The 22,131-nt window shown below is 53.1% G+C and overlaps 1 protein-coding gene and 1 non-coding gene across 7 annotated transcripts in view; both read right to left on the bottom strand.

Annotated features, from left to right (window-relative positions):
- Window positions 1-531: 531 nt before the first annotated feature.
- The window catches only part of MEF2D (myocyte enhancer factor 2D), a 35,724-nt gene continuing 14,124 nt past the window's right edge, over window positions 532-22,131 (bottom strand). Inside the window, exons 2-13 of one of the 6 annotated variants that reach the window (XM_033198509.1) lie at window positions 18,548-18,738; window positions 17,745-17,948; window positions 16,148-16,285; window positions 14,904-15,114; window positions 14,608-14,664; window positions 12,333-12,523; window positions 11,812-11,832; window positions 10,446-10,575; window positions 3,267-3,426; window positions 3,114-3,194; window positions 2,325-2,631; window positions 532-1,995 (exon numbers count right to left, since the gene is read on the bottom strand). In XM_033198509.1, the coding sequence (XP_033054400.1) occupies window positions 1,984-1,995; window positions 2,325-2,631; window positions 3,114-3,194; window positions 3,267-3,426; window positions 10,446-10,575; window positions 11,812-11,832; window positions 12,333-12,523; window positions 14,608-14,664; window positions 14,904-15,114; window positions 16,148-16,285; window positions 17,745-17,948; window positions 18,548-18,601 (1,566 nt within the window). In that variant the 5' untranslated portion in view covers window positions 18,602-18,738 and the 3' untranslated portion in view covers window positions 532-1,983. Of the gene's footprint in view, window positions 1,996-2,324; window positions 2,632-3,113; window positions 3,427-10,445; window positions 10,576-11,811; window positions 11,833-12,332; window positions 12,524-14,607; window positions 14,665-14,903; window positions 15,115-15,956; window positions 16,092-16,147; window positions 16,286-17,744; window positions 17,949-18,547; window positions 18,739-22,131 lie in introns of all 6 variants that reach the window. The other 5 variants (XM_033198506.1, XM_033198504.1, XM_033198505.1 and 2 more) reach the window with 5 other exon arrangements.
- On the bottom strand, window positions 5,050-5,187 carry LOC117076919. Its single transcript, XR_004434538.1, has one exon. It is a non-coding gene; the product is annotated as a U4 spliceosomal RNA (small nuclear RNA).

Here is a 22,131-nt window from a genome sequence, read left to right as displayed (position 1 = left end):
CACACACACACACATAAATACAAAGTTACACTCAGACACATAAACACCAGATGCCCTCATGAACACACTCAGGTACACGTGTGTACCTGCATAGAGGCTCCTCTGCTTCTGGTTCCTTCCCTGCATCAAGTATGGGAATACTGCAAGAGGCTGGGTCATAGAGGCGGGCAAAGACGGTCAGCTAACACAAAACTGGGCCTTGTCTAACTCTACTCTCCAACTGGGAGGAAACCCCAAGGGAGCACCGCACCCCTTGGGAAGAGGAGCTGGGCTTGTGTGAAGGAGTGGGGTAGACAGTCTGCCTGCCTACGTCACCCCAGGCCAGGCCCCTTAGGGCGGGGGGTGATCCTAGAGAGCAGGCTGGGAGCCTGCCCCCTCTGGTTTGATCTCCCATCCTGCCTGAGGTCTCAGGACCCCGTACTTCGGCTGCCCCTGGGCCCCTTGCCCACTGCCCCGCTGAGGAGGCAGCAGAGAGGGGCGGACTCAGAGGAGGGGAGGGGAGCAAGAACAACAGCAGAAGAATCTCATCTGTACAGTACGGGCCGTTTGAGTCATTATTATTACAATATACTTTGACAAAAATAGAATCTCATTTCATATCAATACAACAACAACAACAAAAAAACAGTTTCCTGGACTGTTACACCGCTAACGTTTTCCAAAGGTCGCTATTTACAATTACAGTAGCCAAGAGGGAAGGTGGGATGCGGCCTGGAGGTGGTGGGACAAGGAGGTAGCCAGAGACAATGGGGGCGCCAAGAGCAAGAAGGCAGGGTCAGGAGCAGAAGGAGCTAACAGGAGAAGCTAGGGAGAGGGGCCAAGGAGGAATGAGGGAGGTGGGACCTCTACGGACCCATCCGTAGGACCTCCCACCCCACAGACCACCCCAGTGCCCACTCCCCCAGGTAGTGTGTGTGCAAGGCCAAGGACATCCCTCACCACACTCGCCCCGATGAAAGAGCTCTGGCCTGGAGCACCCCAGGGAAGTCCAGGCCGACTCTCACCCCAGCCACCTCACTGAAGACCCTCTCCCCATTCTCCCTGCACACTGTGGCCAGCTTTACAGGGCTGGTGTCAACTGAGGGGTGGGGAGCTATTGCACTGTATATCTTAGAGAAAAGCTGGGGAAGGGAGGGGCCCAATTTGCCCCCTGCCTAGCCCTTCTGCCCTCCTCAGCCCTCTCCTCATGGCTCTCTGTCTTTCTCTCCAAATGTGCTTCCAGAGAGGCCCCCACCTCAAACCCCTGTCCCCAGCCTCAGATTCCCAGGCTACCGTCCCAGCCCAAAGCTCAGCCAGCACCCACACACCTTGGGGGTGCAGCACCCACACACCTTGGGGGTGCAGCACACACAAGAATCAGCACAGGTGTGGCACGTGTGTGTGCAGGGGCATTTGGGGGCCAGGCTTAGGTATTCTGTTCCATGTGCCTACGGCTACATGAACCCAAAAACAGAGACCCTTTTCAGAACCTCTGCCTCACTTTCCCCTTGAAACACAAACCCACCCATCAAGCCCACTTTGGGGTTTCAGTCTAGAGTGTGGGTTTCTGTTGTTTGGTAGTTTTTTGGTTATTTCCCTCTATCTGGGGGTGGGGTGGGAGGGCTTCACATGCAGGGCTCGGCACCTGTCCTTTCCCAAAGGCCTATTGGGCCCCCCACCCCCTTCCTGCAGCATATGTGTACAACGTGCAAAGTGTCCCCCCTTCCCGCGAAAAAGAGAGCCCCCCCCAGCCAGTGAAAATGGTGGGGGGTACAGAAAGAGGGGATGAGAGCATCCCCCTCTCCAAAGCGAGAATCCAAATTAAAAAAAATATAATAATAATAATAATAATATAATAATTATACACAAATGTAACCGTCAACAGGACACGGAGCACAAGAAAGGAAGTGGGGGTCGAGCGGGAGGAGCTCGGGGCAGGGAAGGGCGGGCGGTGAGATTGTCAACTCTTCATCAGGGAGGCTGAGAGGAGGGGAGTGGGAATCGTCACTTTAATGTCTGTGAAGAGAGGAGATGGAGAAGGGGGTGTGAGGGGGTGGCCCAGGCTACAGGTATGCACCCCCCACTCCCCTCTCCCCATAGGGCCAGGATTCTAGTGGCAGGGCCAGCTGTGAGGGGAGGAAGTCATCGAGCAGAAGGACTAATGCTGGAGGGAGGGAGAAGATGGGCCTTTGGCAGGGGTGAAGGGGTGCTGCCCCAGAAGGGCTGGCGGAAGGGCTAGCCGGCCACAAGGCCTCTTGGGTGGGAAATAAAACAGGTTAGGGGCACGCGGGGCAGTCCCTGGGTGTAGCAGACACTGGCAGACAGGAGAGGTGATGCTACAGTACCCAGGTATCGAGCCGCATCCTCTTCACAGCTGAGCCCTCAGCCTCAGGCTCTGGGGCTGGGCGCAGCAGGCCCAGTGTGGGCCCGAAGTCCCCCCGTCCGTCATCCCGGTCCCCCGTCTCATAGGATCCCCCGGCTGGGCTGCTGAGACCATCACCAGGCTCAGGGCGGGCAGCTGGGAACACAGCTGGAGGGGGAGGCGCAGGGCTGCGCTCACGGCTTGGGGACACTGGTTCTGACTTGATGCTGATGTGGGGGTGGGTGGTGACTGTGAGGGCAGCACCCACGTGGGGCAGGGGGCTGCCCGGGCTGGAGGCAGGCAGTGGAAATGGGGTACAAGGGGTAAAGACAGAGGGGGTGAGTGACAGAACAAGGGATAGGACACCAGACAGAAAGTGGGAGAGAACAGAGGATGAGAATATGGGGGATGGGGTATTGGGGAGAGGCAATTGGATGGAGAGTGATCAGAAGAGGGTCGAATGAAGGGAAGAGAAGGGAAATAAGAAATATTAGTTCTCTTTCCATCCCATGTCATCTTCTGCAACCCAGGGGCCCCCACCTCCCACCCCCTACCCTGGGGCTGGCTCTCAGAAGGGGTTCAGGGTGAGCCTCTTCGGTCTATACAAGAGACCCCAGGGGTGCCACTGTTGCCTAACAGACTGTGCAGTGCACAGCCTCACAGGATGTCCACTAGAACCCTGCAGGGAACCCAGCTCCCAAGAGGCCCCTCCTCTTCCCGCTCCTCAATTCTCCCTTCCCACACACTCACATGGAGTCTCCCTAGGACTCACATGAGGTTGCTGAGAGATACAGGGACCAGGTGGGACTGTTGCTGAGGTGGCTGTTGCGGCTGCTGAGGCTGCTGTGGCTGTGGCTGCTGTGGCTGCGGTGGCTGCTGCTGTGGAGGCTGTGGCTGCTGCGGCTGCTGGGGCTGCTGTGGCTGTGGCTGCTGTGGCTGCGGTGGCTGCTGCTGTGGAGGCTGTGGCTGCTGCGGCTGCTGGGGCTGCTGTGGCTGTTGCCAGGCGGTGACGTTGCCTAGTGACAGCCCCCCAGGCGAACTGAAGGCTGGTAAGGAGGAGAGCTCTGCACTGGTCAACTGGTAATCTGCATGGAGGAAAAGTGAGGATGAACCTGGAGTTGGGGAGAGCACAAAGGCTCCTATGAGGGAGCTGCCTCCAGGAAGACGGTGGGGATGAGGGGACAGGGAGTATGTAATGACAGATGTAAAGAATTCAAGAAGACCACAAAAATTCGGTGAAGATGGTACTCAGAGTTAAAGAAACCTAAGTCATAATAACCATGAGGTGCTGTTTTTTTTTTTTTTTTTTTTTGAGGCGGAGTCTCGCTCTGTCGCCCAGACTGGAGTGCAGTGGCCAGATCTCAGCTCACTGCAAGCTCCGCCTCCCGGGTTTACACCATTCTCCTGCCTCAGCCTCCCGAGTAGCTGGGACTACAGGCGCCCGCCACCTTGCCCGGCTAGTTTTTGTATTTTTAGTAGAGACGGGGTTTCACCGTGTTAGCCAGGATGGTCTCGATCTCCTGACCTAGTGATCCGCCCGTCTCGGCCTCCCAAAGTGCTGGAATTACAGGCTTGAGCCACCGCGCCCGGCCGAGGTGCTGTGTTTTAACGGAATGAAAAGATGTGGTTTTTGTTTTTTTGAGATGGAGTCTCACTCTGTTGCCCAGGCTGGAGTGCAGCAGTGCGATCTTGGCTCACTACAACCTCTGCCTCCCAGGTTCAAGCAAATCTCCTGCCTCAGCCTCCTAAATGGCTGGGATTACAGGCACATGCCACCACACCCAGCTAATTTTTGTATTTTTAGTAGAGATGGGGTTTCGCTATGTTGGCCAGGCTTGTCTCAAATTCCTGACCTCAAGTGATCTGCCCACCTCAGCCTCCCAAAGTGCTGGGATTACAGGCATGAGCCACCGCGTCCGACCAAGGTGGTCTGTTTGTTTGTTTGTTTGTTTGAGATGGAGTCTTGCTCTGTCCCCCAGGCTGGAGTGCAGTGGCACCATCTCTGCTAACTGCAAGCTCCGCCTCCCGGGTTCACGCCATTCTCTTGCCTCAGCCTCCTGAGTAGCTGGGACTACAGATGCCCGCCACCACGCCTGGCTAATTTTTTGTATTTTTAGTAGAGACGGGATTTCACCCGTGTTAGCCATGATGGTCTCAATCTCCTGACCTCGTGATCCGCCCGCCGTGGCCTCCCAAAGTGCTGGGATTACAGGCGTGAGCCACTGTGCCCCACCAAGGTGGTTTTTAAAAATAGTGTTGAACTTAAAAAAAAAAAAAAAAGTCAGCTGGGCGAGTGGCTCATGTCTGTAATCCCAGCACTTTGAGCGGTCAAGGCAGAAGGATCACTTGAGCCCAGACTTTGAGACCAGTCTGGGCAACATGAAGAGACTCCATCTCTACAAATAACTTAAAACTAGCTAGGTTTGGTGGCATGCACTGTAGTCCCGGCTATTCAGGGGGCTGAGGCAGGAGACTTGCTTGAACCTGGGAGGCTGAGGCTGCAGTAAGCTATGATCATGCCACTGCACTCTAGCCTGTGGGACCCTGTCTCAAACAAACAAACAAAAATCATGTGTAGGTATCACTTTCATAATAACAATTAAAAAAATAAAAAGATGGAAAAACATAAGTAGAGAAGGTCTATGTCTAACTCGTCTTTTTTCACCTGGCAAGTCTCCAACTGCCTTTTTTATATTTTTTTGGTTCAGTCTCTGTAGAAACTGTCAAAAACTGCCAATGCCAATTATATTTCAAGTCATCTTGGTGGGTACTGGTAAAGTTTTCAATTAGCAACTATAACACCTTGAATAAGCCTCATTGACTATGATATCCCACTGCCCAAAGCTCCAATTGCCTTTCTAAGGTAGTGGGGAGCCCTGGTAAAAGCTTGGTGAATAGGGCTTCAGAGGCAAATCCCTGCAACTACTATTCCACCTCCGGCACAGCCCCCAAGCCTCCTCAACTGTCAATACCTAAAATTTATAGCAGCAGGGTTTGAGCTGCTGTGCCCACACACACACGTAAACACAGAGGACACAAATTAGCCCCTGAGGCCTCATGCCCATGGGGCAGAGGGGCTGCAAGGGCACCATGCCGGAAGCACAGCTGGTCAAGGTTCCAGCAGATCTCCCCATGAGGGGGTGTTCATTACATCATAAAACGTCTACCTTAAAGAAGAAACTGATGTTTGCACTGTCACAGAATAAATAGAATCACGGAATGTTTCATAATTTACACAGCGCTGTTGTTTCATGCTGTATCCTGTTTGGGAGAGTTTAGAAAACGTCCTCCCTAGTTCAAGACCAGCCTGGCCAACATGGTGAAACCCCATCTCTATTAAAATACAAAAAATTAGCCAGGTGGTGGCGTGCACCTGTAATCCCAGCTACTCGGGAGGCTGAGGCAGGAGAATCGCCTGAACCTGGGAGGTGGAGGCTGCAATGAGTGAAGATCTCACCACCACTGCACTCCAGCCTGGGCGACAGAGTAAGACTGTTTCAAAAAAAAAAAAAAAAAGAATTTCTGAAAGAAAGAAAAGGTCCTCCCTGAGGCTGCACTGTGGTAGTGGGAGGGCAGTGATGTGGAACGCATCCCTCAATCATCCTAATACTCCAACACTATGCTATTACTCAGCGAGTCATTTGCTCCAGCCCTCTGTTTTCATGCAGGGAAGATAGTATTATCTCTGCAATATAGCAATAAGGTTAAAGGCATGAGCTATGAGGTCAAACTTCCAGGCTACCTCCACTTAGGCCATGTGACCTTGGGTAAGTTACTTACTCTGACTATAAACTGGAGGTAATAATCCTACCTACATCACACAGCTGTTGTGAGGACTGAGCAAGTTAGTACACAAAAAGCATGTAGAACAGTGTCTGGTTCATAGAAAATAATCAAAAGATTTACCTATTATTACTTTACAAATAAGGCAACTGCAGCCTCAAGTTTGAGGAACAGGCTCCAGGTCATGGAGCAAGCCAGTGGCAGAGATAAGACAGTACTTCAGGACTCTATTACCTTTAAATCTCACTCTAGAGGGGGATCTGTGCTTGGCTCTAGTCTCCTAACGTTGGCCAGGAGTTTTGAAATGCTTATTTAAAAAGCAGAGCAAGGGCAGAAACAGGCCCTAGAATCAACTATTTCTTTTTTTTTTTTTGGAGACAGAGTCTCGCTCTGTCACCCAGGCTGGAGTGCAGTGGCGTGATCTCGGCTCACTGCAACCTCTGCCTCCCAGGGTCAAGTGATTCTCCTACCTCAGCCTCCCAAATAGCTGGCACTACAGGCGCACACCGCCACACCTGGCTAACTTTTGTATTTTTAGTAGAGACGGGGTTTTACCATGTTGGTCAGGCTGGTCTTGAACTCCTGACCTCGTGATCCGTCCACCTTGGCCTCCCAAAGTGCTTGGATTACAGGCGTGAGCCACGGCGCCCAGCCAGAATCAACTATTTCTAACACTTGTTTTACAAACTAGGAAGCCAAGCCCAGAACAGTGTAGCCCAAGGTCCCTCAGTGAGTGAGTGGTGGAGACTAGCTCCCAACCCTGCACCGTCCCACCAGATTCCAGCCCTATCTACTGGGAGGCTTGGCTCCCCAAGGAGGAGCATGGCCCAAGGCCACCTGGCAGCCTACTGGTCTGCTCCCAGAGCCACCACAGCCAGGCCTCTGCAGCCAGTGTCAACAAGGGGCCAGGTCCTCACATGAGGCATTACCATAGCCCGATTACCCCCAGCCGGAACTTGAACTGCAGCCAAGGACTGCAAACAGTGAATAACTAAACAGCAATGTGTTCACTGGGTTTTGTTTATATACCTAGGGTCACCTGAAAACACCTGCTGTTTAAACTGAGGTCTGCTTAGCTGCTCCTGTAACAAGAGGAAAGGGAGCCTGTGGTCTCTGAGAGAAGATGAGAAATCTCACACACTTCCCAGCAGGGCTCCAAGGGTGGCCCAGGGGCAGAAACTGCTTTCATGCCAGAGTGACAGATGAGAATCTTTAAGTCTAGCCTTCCTGAGTGCCTGTCCTAGGTTGGCTGACACCAACTAACTTTCCTCCAGCTTCACAAAGACTGTGGGCCCAAGAAGATGGCAGAAAAACAGAAAACCACCCTCATACAGTCCCTGATAAACAGCTCCAGAAAAGTGGTCTAAAAAATGGTCTGAGTTGCCCTCTGCCAACTGTCACTGTCCCCAGGCCACCCCGCCTTCAGGGCTGGTTTTTTTGGTTGGGCCCCAGAGGCCCAGTGGCAGGGCTGGAAAAGCCTCATAGACCTCCTGTCTACCCACTCCTCTTACAGATGGGGAGACGGGCCCACAGGGTGTGTCTTCTGAAGCAGCTGTCTCTGAAGTTGCCAGGACATAGTAGCCTGGGGCTGGGCACACACATGGGTGCACATACAAGGGAGAAGGGGCTCACAGACACCTGGGTGGTAGCTATACACAGACACACAAGCCAGAGTCTGGTCCCTCAACATGAGGCAGTCCCTCCAGCTCTCTTACCTGCCATGAGGGGCTTTCCTATACAGAGGGCTGGGTTCTGGATTTTTTTTTTTTTTCTTTTTTTGAGACAAGAGTCTCACTCTGTCACCCAGGCTGGAGTGCAGTGGTGTGACCTCGGCTCACTGCAACCTCTGCCTCCCAGGTTCAAGCAATTCTCCTGCCTCAGCCTCCCAAGTAGCTGGGACTATAGGCACGTTCCACTACACCCAGCTATTTTTTTTTTGAGATGGAGTCTCAATCTGTTGCCCAGGCTGGAGTGCAGTGGCGTGATCTCGGCTTACTGCAACCTCCACTTCCCAAGTTCAAGTGATTCTCCTGCCTTAGCCTCCCAAGTAGCTGGGATTACAGGCACATTCCACTAAACCTGGCTTAATTTTTTGTATTTTTAGTAGAGACAGGGTTTCACTGTGTTAGCCAGGATGGTCTCGATCTCCTGACCTCATGATCTGCCCACTTCGGCCTCCCAAAGTGCTGAGATTACAGGCATGAGCCACCGTGCCCGGTCTTTTTATGTTTGAACTTTTCCTTTTTTTTTTGGAGGGGGAGTCTCACTCTGTCACCAGGCTGAAGTGCAGTGGTGCGATCTTGGCTCATGGCAACCTCTGCCTCCCAGATTCAAATGATTCTCCTGCCTCAGCCACCAGAGTAGCTGGGACTATAGGTACACGCCACTACACCCAGCTGATTTTTGTATTTTTAGTGGAGACAGGGTTTCACCATGTGGCCAGGATGGTCTCCATCTCTTGACTTCATGATCCGCCCGCCTCAGCCTTCCAAAGTGCTGGGATTACAGGTGTGAGCCACCACACCCGGCCTGGGTTCTGGATTTTCACACGTGGGGAGGAGGTGGGATTTTGTGGGTATTTGCACTGGTGTCTGGTACCTAGCATGGTGCAACTCTGGGAGGCTTGGGGAAGGGGGAGAGGTTTATGGGTCTTTTGGTCCAGACTAAACTCACCATAGGAACTGGCCTGACATAACCATTCACATGTGAGAGAACCTGAGGAAGGCAGAGGTCTCTAGCTGGAAAGAGCCCAGGTTCCCCAGCCACATGAATGCTCTGAAACCAGGGGACAAGGCGTTTCCTATGGCAAGTCCTTCCTGACACAGCGGCTTAAGAGTACAGGCAAGGATGGCTGAGAGTATCACAGACTGTTCCTGTGCAGGTGTGAGTGGGTGACACAGGCCAGGATGGCCCTAGAGACCCAGGACGGCCTGGGCACTGGGCGTCCTACCTGAATTCTTCTATCCAGAGACCTTTCTCATGTCCTTAAGTGACTCTTTAGCTTCAGATCCCCTTCTCCAACCTTCCTCCCTCTTCCTCCTTCCCTCCCCCATCATCATTCCACCACCATGCCAAAACTAGAGGAGAGACGCTCTTCTTCCCCCTCCGCCTTGCCCTGGAGCCCCCATTTGGCTTTCCCAGGAAGCTGGCAAACTGACCCTGACTGTGTTTTCTCTCTGGCCTCCTCAGCCTCCTTGATCTTTTCTCCCTCATTCCTTCATTCTCTTCCAGGAAGCTTTTCTGAACTGACCATGTCCCCCTCACCACTCCTCATACCTGGAGCCTAGAGATTGGTCAGCCTGAATCATCTGCAGACCTGCCTCTGTCCTGTCTCCTCCTCAGGCTGCAGGCTTCCTGAGGACAGGGGCTCCCTCTTCCATTAAGTACTATTTAAAAAATAAACAACGCCGGCCAGGCACGGTGGCTCATGCCTGTAATCCCAGCACTTTGGTGGATCACTTGAACTCAGGAGTTTGAGACCAGCCCAGGCAACATGGCAAAACCCTGTCTCTACTAAAAATATAAAAATTAGCTGGGCATAGTGGTGCGTTCCTGTAGTCCCAGCTACTCAGGAGGCTGAGGCATGAGAATCACTTCAACCCAGGAGGTAAAGGTTGCAGTGAGCCAAGGTCACAACACTGCACTCCAACCTGGGTGACAGAGACTGCCTTAAAAAAAAAAAAAAAAAAGCCTAAATTTGAATTTCAGATGAAACAATGCGTAATTTGTTAGCATAAGTATGTCTTTGGTGCTGGGCACAGTCGGTAACACAGCACTTTGGGAGACTGAGGCAGAAGGACTGCTTGAGACCAGGAATTTGAGACTAGCCTGGGCAACAGAGAGACCCTGTCTGTACAAAAAAAAATTTAAAAAGAGCCAGGCATGGGGGCATGTGCCTGTAGTCCCAGGTACTCAGGAGGCTGAGGCAGGAGGATCACCTGAGCCCAGGAGTTCAAGGCTGTAGTGAGCTAAGATGGCACCACTGCACTCCAGTCTGAGTGACAGAGTGAAACCCTGTTCCAAAAAAGAAAAAAAAAACAACAACAAAAACCCAAAAATAAAATATGTCTTTGGGACATACATTAGCAGAATGTTTTTGGGACATACTTGTACTAAAAAACTACTTATTTTATCTGAAATTCGAATTTAAAAGCATTCTTTGCTTTTATTTGCTAAATCTGTTAACCATAATTAGGTGCGGGCTCCCCCAAATCAATGGCCCTCCTCAGATGGGGCCTGTCCAGGGGATATCTAGCATTTCTGTCTGGCCACTGCCTGCCCCAAGCCCAGGTGCACACATGCACGTCACATGAACACTCACCTGTGTTGTAGGCAGTGGGCATGGAAGAGAAGGGGAGGCCCTGGCTGAGTAAACTCGGCGTTGCCACAGAAACCACTGGGGTGGTGAGCGAATGGGTAGACTGGGAGACCCCAAGGCGCTGGGCATTGTTCTGTAGGAGAAAACTGTCTGTCAGGAGGTGGCTGATAGGTGGGCAGCTTCATGCTGGCCCTCCATCCCGAGGCCAAGGTGGGGTCCCTGAATCCCAAAGCCAAGGTGGGGTGTCTTAGCACGGAGGCCCCCACAGATAGACAAAGACACGTTGGTGCATTCACAGAGACACTCAGATCCATGGAGGGAAACATGCACACACAGATTCACTGACACCAACACACATGCAAAGATAAAGGCACGTGTGCTGGCCCTGTGGCCCCAGCACTGACACTCGCCCAGCCTCCCAGTGCAGAGTGAGGGAAGGGAGACATTGTCCATGCCCTGTCCCTCTGGAGCCCACTCTCCATCCATCCCAACGCAGTACACGCCCCGGCAGAGGCGTGCTGGCATCTGCGAGGGGAATGTGGGGCCTGGTGTGGCGTGTGCCTGCGCGTATGCACACACGTGTGTGGGGCTGTCAGCTCCATCTGCCGCTGAGTCACTTGTTTATTCCAACTCCACACTGGGGCCGAAACTGCCGCCGTGTTGGCCGCCAAAGCCTGCCTGCCTTTTCCAGCCTCTCTGGCCTCCCGTCAGGGAGATGGGGAGGGAGGAGCCCCCGCCCCACTCCTGGCTGGGGGTGTGTATGTAAGTGTGTGAGAGAGAGGAGGAAAATGAGCAGCTGTGCATGCCTCTGAGTGCCCATGCCATGGACTAAGTGCAGGAGGAAGCACAGGGAGACAGGGGAGGTGGGAAGCCCCCACCAAGAAGGTCAAGTCCAGCCTGGTCCTGGGCCTTGGCTTCCTCTGAAACACTGACTTCTCCTTCCAGCTGACTTCCCTCCTAAGAAGGATCCTGTCCTGGATTCCAAGAATGCAGTGTGGGCCTGAGTGGAGTCAGAGGACTAGTGGGCCTAGTACAGGCATCAGGGTGGGGCCTCTGAGTCCTGGGCTGGCCCACTCCCCCTCGCACACATACATACAGAGAAAGGCATGCCTGAATGAATGTAACACTACATGCAGACATTCATGTACACACAGGCACACACACACACACGCCTGACCTCTCACCCCCGCCCCATTCACCTCTGAATCCCACTTGGCACCTAAGCACAGCTCCTGGCAACTAAGCGAAGCAGCAGCAATAGTCTGCGCACAGGCGAGAGGCCAAGGACGCACACGTACTTCATGCTGAGGGACCACAGAGCAATACCCAGAATTCAAAGCCACAGCAAAAAGCTCACAGCCTCACTTACCAGATCTAAATGGTCCTCAGTCTGAGAGCAGAAATAAAACCAAGGGCATGTTCAGTCTCTGGCCACTGCCCTCCCCCACACCTCTGTCCCCACAGCCGTTAGAGTCACTTCTCTGCATGAGAGTCGGATGGCTCTACCCAGCCTACAAAGGCAGAGTCACTGTCCTGACTGACTTCCAGAGACGCTCCATCCCAATCTCCACCAGTTAGGAAATGCTCACAATCTAATCCCCCATCCCTTCTGCTGTAGTGGCAAATCCTGTCTATGACCCTCCCCATCACAGAACCTTCTCTCTCACCTCCTGTCCCTTTTTAGTGCCTTAGGCTGGAACTTCTTGTGTTGCAACCTCTTAAAAGGCCCTCTGGGAAGAAAAAGCTCATAAAAAGTCATGCTTCCATGATCTCTCCCGGGAAGTCCTAATTGCTGGCTAGCCTTCATCTTTCCTGCTAGAGGTCTGCTCTTTTCCCTGTCCCTACTCTTCCATTCCCCAGCCCCTACCCTTGGCCCAGACACCCACTTACCAAGTGATGCATTAACCCCTTTCCTGCCTGGGAAGTGATGACTCGCAGGTCGGGCTTGCGGCTGGGGGCTCCAAGCTGGGTGCTGTGGGTGGGTGGGGGTGGAGACTTGGCAGGGATGACCTTGTTTAGGCTGTTGCCATTGGCCACAGGGAGGAGGCCAGGGGAAGCCCGAGCACTGACGTAGCCATTCCCTGGAGAAATGACAACATGAGGGTAAAAGGAAAAACATAGGCCTACCCTTCAGCCCTGTTAACTTCCCCACACTATACTCCTGTCACCTGGAACCTTTCAAAGCCACACTCAGGCTTTGAGTGGGGGCTGAGCTATCTGATATTCCCTAAACACTTCATGTCTTGGGAATAATGGGAGGCAAGTACCCCTTACTCCTGAATCTTTAGGTTCGTTTCCCTAACTCCAAGCTGCATGTGATGGGACTCGGTGATGGGACTCTGAGGTCTGTGGGAAGAACTGGAAAGCAACCATTGCCTCTAGGCTCTGCGACGGCCAAGAGGTTCTTCTGTACCCAAGCCTCTCCCTGTTTTCTCTATTCTTTAGTCTCCACAGGCAGGAAGTCCAGCATTTTGAGATCCTATAGTCTCCCCCAGACAGGACCCACCATGACCAGGACGTGGAAGGGGCGGCAGCCTGGAATCTGGGCCTCACTGAGAAGCCTGGTCACCATGACAAACCAACAACCACTCGGACTGCTCCATTTGCCGTGAGCTGGGGGTGGATGATGTGATTTGGATCAACACGTGACAAGTTGCCAACAGCTTGGGAGAAACAAGCCATTCACTGTTGGTGATGGTGTTATTGGCACTGGGAGACAGATAACACAGCCACCACCATAATTAGCCTGGTAATAACAAATGTAATAACAATCTTTTATATCTGCTCCATATTCTACAATCCACACAGGCCTTTCACACATGTATTATCTTATTTAATCCTCACATTAACTCTGCAAGACAGACAGGACATTAGCCCTGTTCACAGAAGAGGAAACTAGAGCATGCTTGGGAGAAGTATAACGACTTGCCCAGGGCCACAAAGCTGGCTGGAGGCCAAGTGAGTGCTCTCTCCCACTTTCCACACGCTAGACTCAAGGGTCTCTATGTATCACTGCTCCCTTGAGTTCTACAAGCATTTCTCTGACCTTCTCCTTGAAGAGGGTGACACTCACCCACTCCTTTAATTTCCTCTGACCCTGTGACACAATTATCACCAGGGAGGTATTACATAGTGCTCCAAAACTGAGCAGGGGGATGCTGAGGTCCAAGGATGTGAGGGTGACCACAGTCAGAAATGCCTCCTTGCTCTGTCCCCTAAGAGCACGCTGCTGCTCTGGAAGTGTGTGCCTGCCTCCATCCCAATTCCCGGATCACTCTGGGAATGGCAGGAATGTCAGGGTGACGTCAATCGTGACATTCGAAGTCACAGTCACCCAGCCGGACAACGGCACAGGGTAGGAGGGGCTGTCGGCTGCCAGGGGTGGGGGACAGCCTTTCTTCTGTGGCTTATTTTTTTATTTTTTTGAGACGGAGTTTCGCTCTTGTTGCCCAGGCTGGAGTTCAATGGCATGATCTCAGTTCACCACAATCTCCACCTCCTGAGTTTAAGCGATTCTCCTGCCTCAGCCTCCTGAGTAGCTGGGACTACAAGCATGAGCCACCACATCCAGCTAATTTTGTATTTTTGGTAGAGATGGGGTTTCTCCATGTTGGTCAGGCTGGTCTCAAACTCCCGACCTCAGGTGATCCATCCACCTCGGCCTCCCAAAGTGCTGGGATTACAGGCGTGAGCCACTGCGCCCGGCCTCTTCTGTGGCTTATGTATGTGTGCTCACAAGTGCACATCTAACATCTGGATACTTCTGTAAGAGGGAGAATGCACGTATGTGTGTGAGAGACTGTGTGAGTGTTTACGTGAGTCTGTCCCTATTGTTTGTCTGGGCAACGCGCGGCATTCTCATCTTCCAGATCCCAACCACACTCAACTGCAAAAACTTGGGTCTTCCCCTCCAACTAGAAATGCTGGCCCATTCTCACAGTTTGCCCAGAATTCCCTGAGCCTCCATCTCTGCTGATCACCCACACCAATCATTGCTACAGAAAACAAAATCCAGGGGCTTAAAATCTCTAACTGACTCTTCATCCAGTTCCGGCTCTGGGATTCTCCCCTCCTCTCATCTAGGTCCTTCCTGGTCCTTGGACCTGCTGAGGCCACTGAGTGGGCAGCCCTCCCCACCTCCAGGTAGAAGGATAGCTGCACTCACCGACAGGGCTGGGGCAGGCTCCGTTAGCACTATTCAGGTCACCCCCTAGCATGGCCCCTGGAGGAAAAACAGAACCAGGATGAGCTGACAGCACTCCCCCTTCAAGAGTGAGTCTTGGGGACTGAACATGAAGAGATGACCCCAGGAGGAAGAGTCATACTCCCTTCCCTCAGGAGCCATATAAATGGGAGAATGCTGTGGTAGGTGAAAAGAAATACTCGCCGTTGAAAATGGAATCCCAAAGTCCCCATCACATCTAATTTCCACCTCACCTACCCACCTGCCAGCCCACTCACCTGCACTAGCTGGCCGCTGGGGCAGGCCGGGAGACACACTGTTCCTCTGTAGTGCTGGTTGCTGGGGGGACAGGAGCCGCGGGTCTGTGAGGGATGACGTCACCAGGGAAGGGGTGACCAGGGAGCCGCTGGGATTGCTGAACTGCAGTGAGCTCTGATTGGACACGGGCACGGTGACAGGCATGGCAAAGTTGGGGGCCGGGACAGCTGACTAGACAGAAAGATGGAGGGGCAGGATCAGGCCAGGTCAACCCCTTCCATGGATCCTACTTTTCCTGGGAGGGCAGGCAAGGGTTCTTCTCATTTCCGGGCTACACATCCTAGGGCCAGCAGTTCAAGCTCCCTGCCCTGTGCCCTTGTGGAGTCCTGCCTGCCACTCCCAACAAGGAAGAACTTTAGGGAGAAGCTCTGGGTCCATTTCTGGCCCAGAGAATGAGAACAGGGCTCTGCTCACTGCAGACAGGACCAGGGACACCCCCTAGTGGAGGTGGGTTAGTCCTCAGCCAGGCAGGACACACGGGGAGTAGGTTAGAGGCCCTGAGAACAGACCCAGATTCACACACACGGCTGTTAAAGGCTTATGCCACAAGTCGGGACATCATTTCTCTTGCAGTCTCCACCCATGTGGCCTGCTGCAGAGAGAGCTCACCCCCACCTCGCTGTCTTCCCCTTCAGCAGTTCTGCTTTCCCTACACAAGGCTGAGTGTCTCTGGTTGGGCTATGAAAGAAAGCCCAAGCAGGCCTCTCCCCCAAAATAACATCTGGACAAAGAGCACACTCCACTTTGCTGTCCTCTAAGGATCTCATGTCATCTACACACTTCTTGCTGGCGAGGGGGACACTTCAGGCCTCTCCAACTTACAACTTGTGCTCCATCCCAGTAGAGTCTCAGCAAGGGATGCAGGTTTATCATGACCAAGGTCAGAGGTTCCTCAGAGGTCACTAAGAACCCGAGCATGGCTCAGAGCGGAGCACCCATCAGGGCAGCCGAGAGCCAGGGCGCGAAGCCACACCATGCACCACAGGGAGGCTCTGCTCCATGCGACTACTCACGGCCAGTCTATAACTCTGCATCATTTTATCAAACTCCTCGTCTATCTTTTTATATTTCTCTTCCGTCTGGGGGGTCAGGGCAAACACCTCGTCCACCTCAGGGCTCTCACATTCCCTGTGCTTCTTGTGCAGCGCCTGGGGGGAAGGGGCCGGAAGGGGGGGCCAACAGAGACAGAGTGAGTGGGGCTCACCCCATAGCGCCGGAAGAGCCCGTCGAGCTCCTCGCTGGCGCGCCGGTACTTGTCCTCCAGCAGGGGGCTCTGTTCCAGCGAGTCCTCCCCGTCGGGCTCCGGGCTGTCGCAGCCGTTGAAGCCCTTCTTCCTCAGGGTCTGTAACCGCACCACTGCCATCAGCTGGGTGAGAGTCCTTCCCACCCGCCTCACCTGAGTTCCTTCCAGCCCCTCCCTAAGGGCCCCCTTCTCTCTCCGGACCTCCTTCCTCAGGGTTCCCAGAATCTCCCCCGCCCGACTCAATGTAACCTGCCCCTCCCCACTGACAGTGCCTCCTGGGGCACCGTGTGAAGATCGGCTTGGTAGGAGCCATCGGAACACAGAGAACAAGGCTGGAAGGTGAGCCTAACCTGGGGGTGCCCTTGGCAGGGAGACATGTACTTCCAAAGTGACAGGCAGGGAGGGGGCTTCCAGGGGATAGGCTAAGGGGCTGGTGCCCTGGGCCAGTCCCTGCCTGACCACTCTGTGGTAAGCCCTGACCAGAAGGTACTGAGTTCTCCAGGGGGAGGTAGGCAGGGGTCTGCTCATCCCAGCCCCTGGGCTCTGCTTAGGAGAAGAGGAGGAAGAGAGAAATAGAGATGGAGACAGAAAGAGTGGGGAATGGGATGTGGAAAAGGAAAGGGGGATGAACACTGAGTCCCTACTGTGACCACCCCACACTCCAGTGGAGGCACAGCTGGGGGATCTGCAGTAGACTCCAAAGCTGCCCTCTTCATGCTCAAAATAGCTTTACAGATACTTGCTTTGTCTTTAAAATGAATGCAAATTTTACCTTCTAGTCTAGAGTAAATCTGTCTTCTCTAACATAAAAATAAGGGACTTTCCTCCAAATCTCTGAGTAGGCCTGTGGCTTCCCGGGCACCCTCTTCGTCAGCACAAGTTCTGTACCCCCAAGGTGCACGCACCTCAGTGTGAGAAGCAGGGACATTCAATTCACACAGCACCCTTCAAAGCAGGTACTGGCCCCATTTTGTGGAGGTGGGCACCAAGGCTCAGGAAAGCCTAAGCACCTGCCCAAGGCCATGTGGCCAATAAAGGTCAGAGCTGAATTCCAAAGCCTATGTCCTTCAACAGTTCACAATGTTGGCTCTCTTTGAAACAGAAAATAGAACCACCAGGCCCACAAACAGACAGAGACAGCAGGAGAGATGGAAACAAAGAGGGAGATTTAAAAAAGGAAGAGGCAGGTGCAGAAGCACACCAAAAGATGGAGAAGTGGGGAAAGAGAGACAAAGAGAAAGACAGGATGCAAGAAGGTAAGAGAGATGTTACATCACGCTGGACGACAGAAGATAGACTTTTGGAGAGGTCAGGGTGGGTGTGGGCCGGCAGCCTGGCACTGGCCTGTTCACCTGAACTGCCCTTGCTTCCTCCTCAGGCCCTGGGTTTGTGTGATGGGAGGAGGGTTTGTATGTGTGTACACACAGGTGAGGGGCTACAAGGGGCATGTATATCAGGGTGTGTGCATAGGCAGGTCTGCGTGTACATGCAATGCGGGCACGTGTCCATGTGGATGCAGGCAGGGGGTGTGTCCTGGTGCCTGTGTGTGTGGGCCCACCTCGATGATGTCGGCATTGGTGCGGCTCTCGTGTGGCTCATTGTACTCCGTGTACTTGAGCAGCACCTTGTCCATGTCGGTGCTAGCGTACTGGAACAGCTTGTTGGAGTGGTTGAAGATGATGAGTGCGATCTCGCAGTCACATAGCACGCTCAGTTCATACGCCTTCTTCATCAGGCCAAACTTCCGCTTGGTGAAAGTCACCTGCAGAGAAGGATGGGTGGGTGGCCAGATCTGGCTCAGTTAAGGCCTGACTGGGAGTCCCAGCCTACAGATGGCTGGATATTGCCCCTGCCCTCAGGAGCCCCCATTCTCAGTGTGACACAGCCCCCGGTCTCAGGAGTCCCTGGTTTGGGGAAGGACCAGGCTAGTGCTTGTAGGCCAACACACAGCTGAGATACAACCCAGAGCCCAACTCACTGAAGGGGCAGGAGTCAGGTGGACAGAACTCCACACTTCTGTGCTGGAGGCTATGAAGAGGTCAGTGGAGAAGAAGAGGGGGAGGATTCCTGCTGGGAAATGGGGAGTGCCTGGGGGTATGACCTAAGGCTTGCATATGGCTCTGGGATGGGAACATGGGCTCATCTAGCTGTGGCAGCAGATGAGCCTTGGAGTCCTGGGACACAGAGCTCCAAGAACTGTGAAGAGGTTGGGGTTCCTCTTCTCCCAATCTCCCTTCCCCTTCTGTAATAGCTCATAGTTTCCCCTCTTCCACAAAGCCCTCTTGGAATGCCTGGAGGGAGCAGAGGCAGAGGCCTGCTCCCTGCCCTCACCCGCTTCATGTGGCTCTAAGACTTCCCTACCTGTCGGTTCCGCTCATCGGTGATTCGCTGGATCTGAATCTTTTTCCTCCCCATCTTCTCCGAGGGTCCTCGTGCTACGGAGGGGAGGGGCTCGCTGGGTGGTGGATCTTGGCACACCTTACACTGTGTTCATGAACAGTCTGGGAACAGTGCTCAGTTCATGGTCTGCAGGATACCTTCTGCACAGCCTCCTGGAAGGGGAGGGTCATGAGAGGACTGAGAGCCCCCAAAACCCCCAGCCCTGCTCCCTGGGCACACAGGCCAGGCTCGCAGCACCCCTGTAGAGCCTGGCAGCATCTGAGCTCCACCCTCAACATAAGGCAATGCTGTCTGAGTGAATGGTATGCCACAGCCAGGCACAAGCTGGAGCTCACACCAAGGCCCAGGCTCTTTCTCCTCGGTCACTGCTGTCCTCAGGCTCTAGGTCAGAGTAAATGGACCTCCTGGCTTCCAAGGGTCCAGGTCTCAGAGAATATCCCATGGCCCATTCTTCTCTCTAGAACCTGCTTGTAGTATGGACACCCGGGTGTTCCAGCTGCTCCTCTGGCCTAGAACTATGGTTCCCATTCTGGAGCTTGGACTGGAGACAATGCTGAGAGGACATCTGCCCAGTTGGTGAACAACAAGCATGGTATACCTGGTGCCAGGATGGGATGTCTCTGGTGCCCCTGGCTCAAGAACATACCAGAGCTGGGGCCTGGAGTCCTGTAGTGGGGCCTGGGGTTGTAGCACCCACATCTCCCTTCAACTAGAGTTCCTCCACACCAATCTGTTTCCTCAGTGAGCTTAAGCCTAAGGTTTCTTTTTATTTTTAAAAGCCTAGTCAAGTGCAGTAATGAGAAGAAAGGAAAGAGTAGAACAAGGAGTTCGATCTGTAACTGACTGTGAACAATCAATTGAGTTAACTCACTACCTTCGGACACGCCCAGCTTAAGATTTTTGTTTGAGGAAAGAAAGAGTTGTGCTGCTTAAAACAATGAAACCATTCCTCTAGACCAGGAGATGGACATTTTGGGGCCAGATAGTAAATATTTCAGGCTTTGCAGACCATACAATCTCTGTTGTAACTACTCAACTCTGTCACTGTACCATGAAAGCAACAGACAGCAACACACAAACGAATGAGCATGAGCATGGCTGTGATCCAATACAACTACATTTACAAAAATGGGCATGGGCCAAATTTGGTCCATGGGCCATAGTTTGCTGATTTCTGCTCTAGCGGTACGGGCCACATCTAGAATCCAAGTTCAGTCTAAGAGTAGTGCTTCCCAACCTTGCACATCTTGAAGCAGACAGAGAAAATACAGGGCCAAATGATACACCCTGGGGAGGCCACTGGCAGCCAGGCGGATGCAGGCACCAGGCAGAGAACTTGCTCTCTCAGGACACCTGTAACCCCCTCACAGCCCACTGGTTGAACAGCTCCATGCTAAAGCCAGGAGGAGAAACAGGCCCTGCACTGCACAACTCCAGGAGGCACCACAGGATGGGAGGGGGCTCAAGGATGGCAGCACAGCCTGGGCTAGAAAAGGTGCATTCTCTCCAGTGTGGGCAGTGCCTACACAGGCTGGGTGAGTCCTTGGGTACTGGAAGGGCCCAGGATGGGATGGAGGCATGGAATGACTTCAGGGCCCCTCCAGTTCTGATTCCAGGAGTCCTTGCATCAAAAGTGGAGCTTTCTGGAAGATGTTGGAAGAGGACAGTGAACTGGGGCCCAGGCTTTCTAAAGCCACTCTATTTGGGTCCTGGGAGAAGCCTGGACCAGAGAATGCCCACCCTCCCCTCCAGAGCTCCCCTTCCATAGAGCCCCATGCCCAGAGACCCTACTGCAGAGTCTAGGGATGTAGACCCCCATCCACTGTCTGATCCTCTGCACCCACTGCCCACTACCTGGGTAGAGGTGTTTGATGACAGAGAACAACCCCTACCCCTACCCCCCAGCTCCCACTGCCAATGGCTGCTGAGTTTCCCTGGAGTCTTTCCAGCCCAACTCAACATGGCCCCTAAGGTACCACAGTAGATGCTAAAGTTCATCCTTGGTCTCTTGCTCATGAGGGAAGCGGGAGAGGGAAGACATGGAATCTATGAACTGGGGAGGAGCTGGGAATACCGGCCCCATTACCAAGACTGCTCCCCAGCCTAGCTGGAGAGCTTCTGCTCTGCCTGGATATCTACAGAAAACAATGCAGATAAATGCATTGCTCTTCAAATGATCCCCTACCTTTCTTTTTTTTTTTTTGGTGGTGGTTGCTGTTTTTTAAGATAGGGTCTTGCTCGGTTGTTCAGGCTGGAATGTACAATCACAGCTCACTGCAGCTTCAACCTTCCAGCCTCAGCCTCCCAAGTAGTTGAGAATACAGGTGTGTGCCATCACACCCAGATAATTTATTAATAATTTTTTTTTTGTAGATACAGGGTGTCGCTATGTGGCTCAGGCTGGTTCAAACTCCTGGGCTCAAGTGATCCTCCTACCTCACCTCCCAAGTAGCTCGGACCATGAGTGTGTACTGCCATGCTCAACTAATTTTTGACTTTTTTTTTTTTTTTTTTTTTGAGATGGAGTCTCACTCTGTTGCCCACGCTGGAGTGCAGTGGCGTGATCTCGGCTCACTGCAACCTCTGCTTCCCTGATTCAAGCGATTCTCCTGTCTCAGCCTCCTGCATAGCTGGGATTACAGGCACGTGCCATCACACCTGGCTAACTTTTGTATTTTCAGTAGAGACGGGGTTTCACCATGTTGGTCAGGTTGGCCTCAAACTCCTGACCTCGTGATCCGCCCGCCTCAGCCTCCCAAAGTGCTGGGATTACAGGCATAAGCCACTGCGCCCGGCCAATTTTTTGACTTTTGTAGAGACAGAGTCTCCTCCTATGTTGCCCAGGATGGTCTTGAACTCCTGGGCTCAAGCAGTCCTCCCGCTTCAGCCTCACAAAGTGCTGGGGTTAGAGGTGTGAGCCACCTGTCCGGCCTCCTCTTCCCCTCCTCCTTGTCCTCAAGGTGCTCCTTGGGCCCTGGGCCTCCTACTGGTACCCTGGGACAAGAGCAACACCAGCCCAGCCAGTCCTGAGTGGCCCACCAGACACCTGGGCCCCAAACACCTCCAGACACCCCATTCCTCACCTGTGACCCCAGTGTCTGCCAAGTTCCCATTGCAAAGGCTCCAGCCCAGGGATTTCAGCTTCCCTCCTTCCCGGTGCAATCCAAAGACCGCGCTTTCTAGAGCTACAGTGGTGTGGGCTTTGGCAGGGAAGGTAGGGGAGGGCACACAGAGGGCAAGGGGAGGGGGCTACCAATAGTTGGCTTTTTAAATGGGATTCTCTGGCTTAGCCTTGAAAACTCAATCTAGACTGGTAAATGCAGGAACTACTGGGCTCCTCTGATTTAGAGCATCTACCTTCCCTCTCTCCCCTTTACTATCTCCCTCTCAGCACCTTTAGTTCATAACCAAATTCTTGCTGAGATGTAACCTCTGTCAGCTTATGACCAATACTGCCTCCTCCTCCCAACTGGAAGATAAACCTCTCTTTGTTTTCATGACCCTCAGAAAAGTCACTCTTGTAATCTTTCTAGCACTTATCACCA

The sequence above is a fragment of the Trachypithecus francoisi genome, unplaced genomic scaffold, assembly GCF_009764315.1.
Source record: "Trachypithecus francoisi isolate TF-2019V2 unplaced genomic scaffold, Tfra_2.0 Lachesis_group5, whole genome shotgun sequence".
NCBI lineage: Eukaryota > Metazoa > Chordata > Mammalia > Primates > Cercopithecidae > Trachypithecus > Trachypithecus francoisi.
Note: the sequence above shows the minus strand (reverse complement) of the source record. Positions and strands in the feature narration are given on the sequence as shown.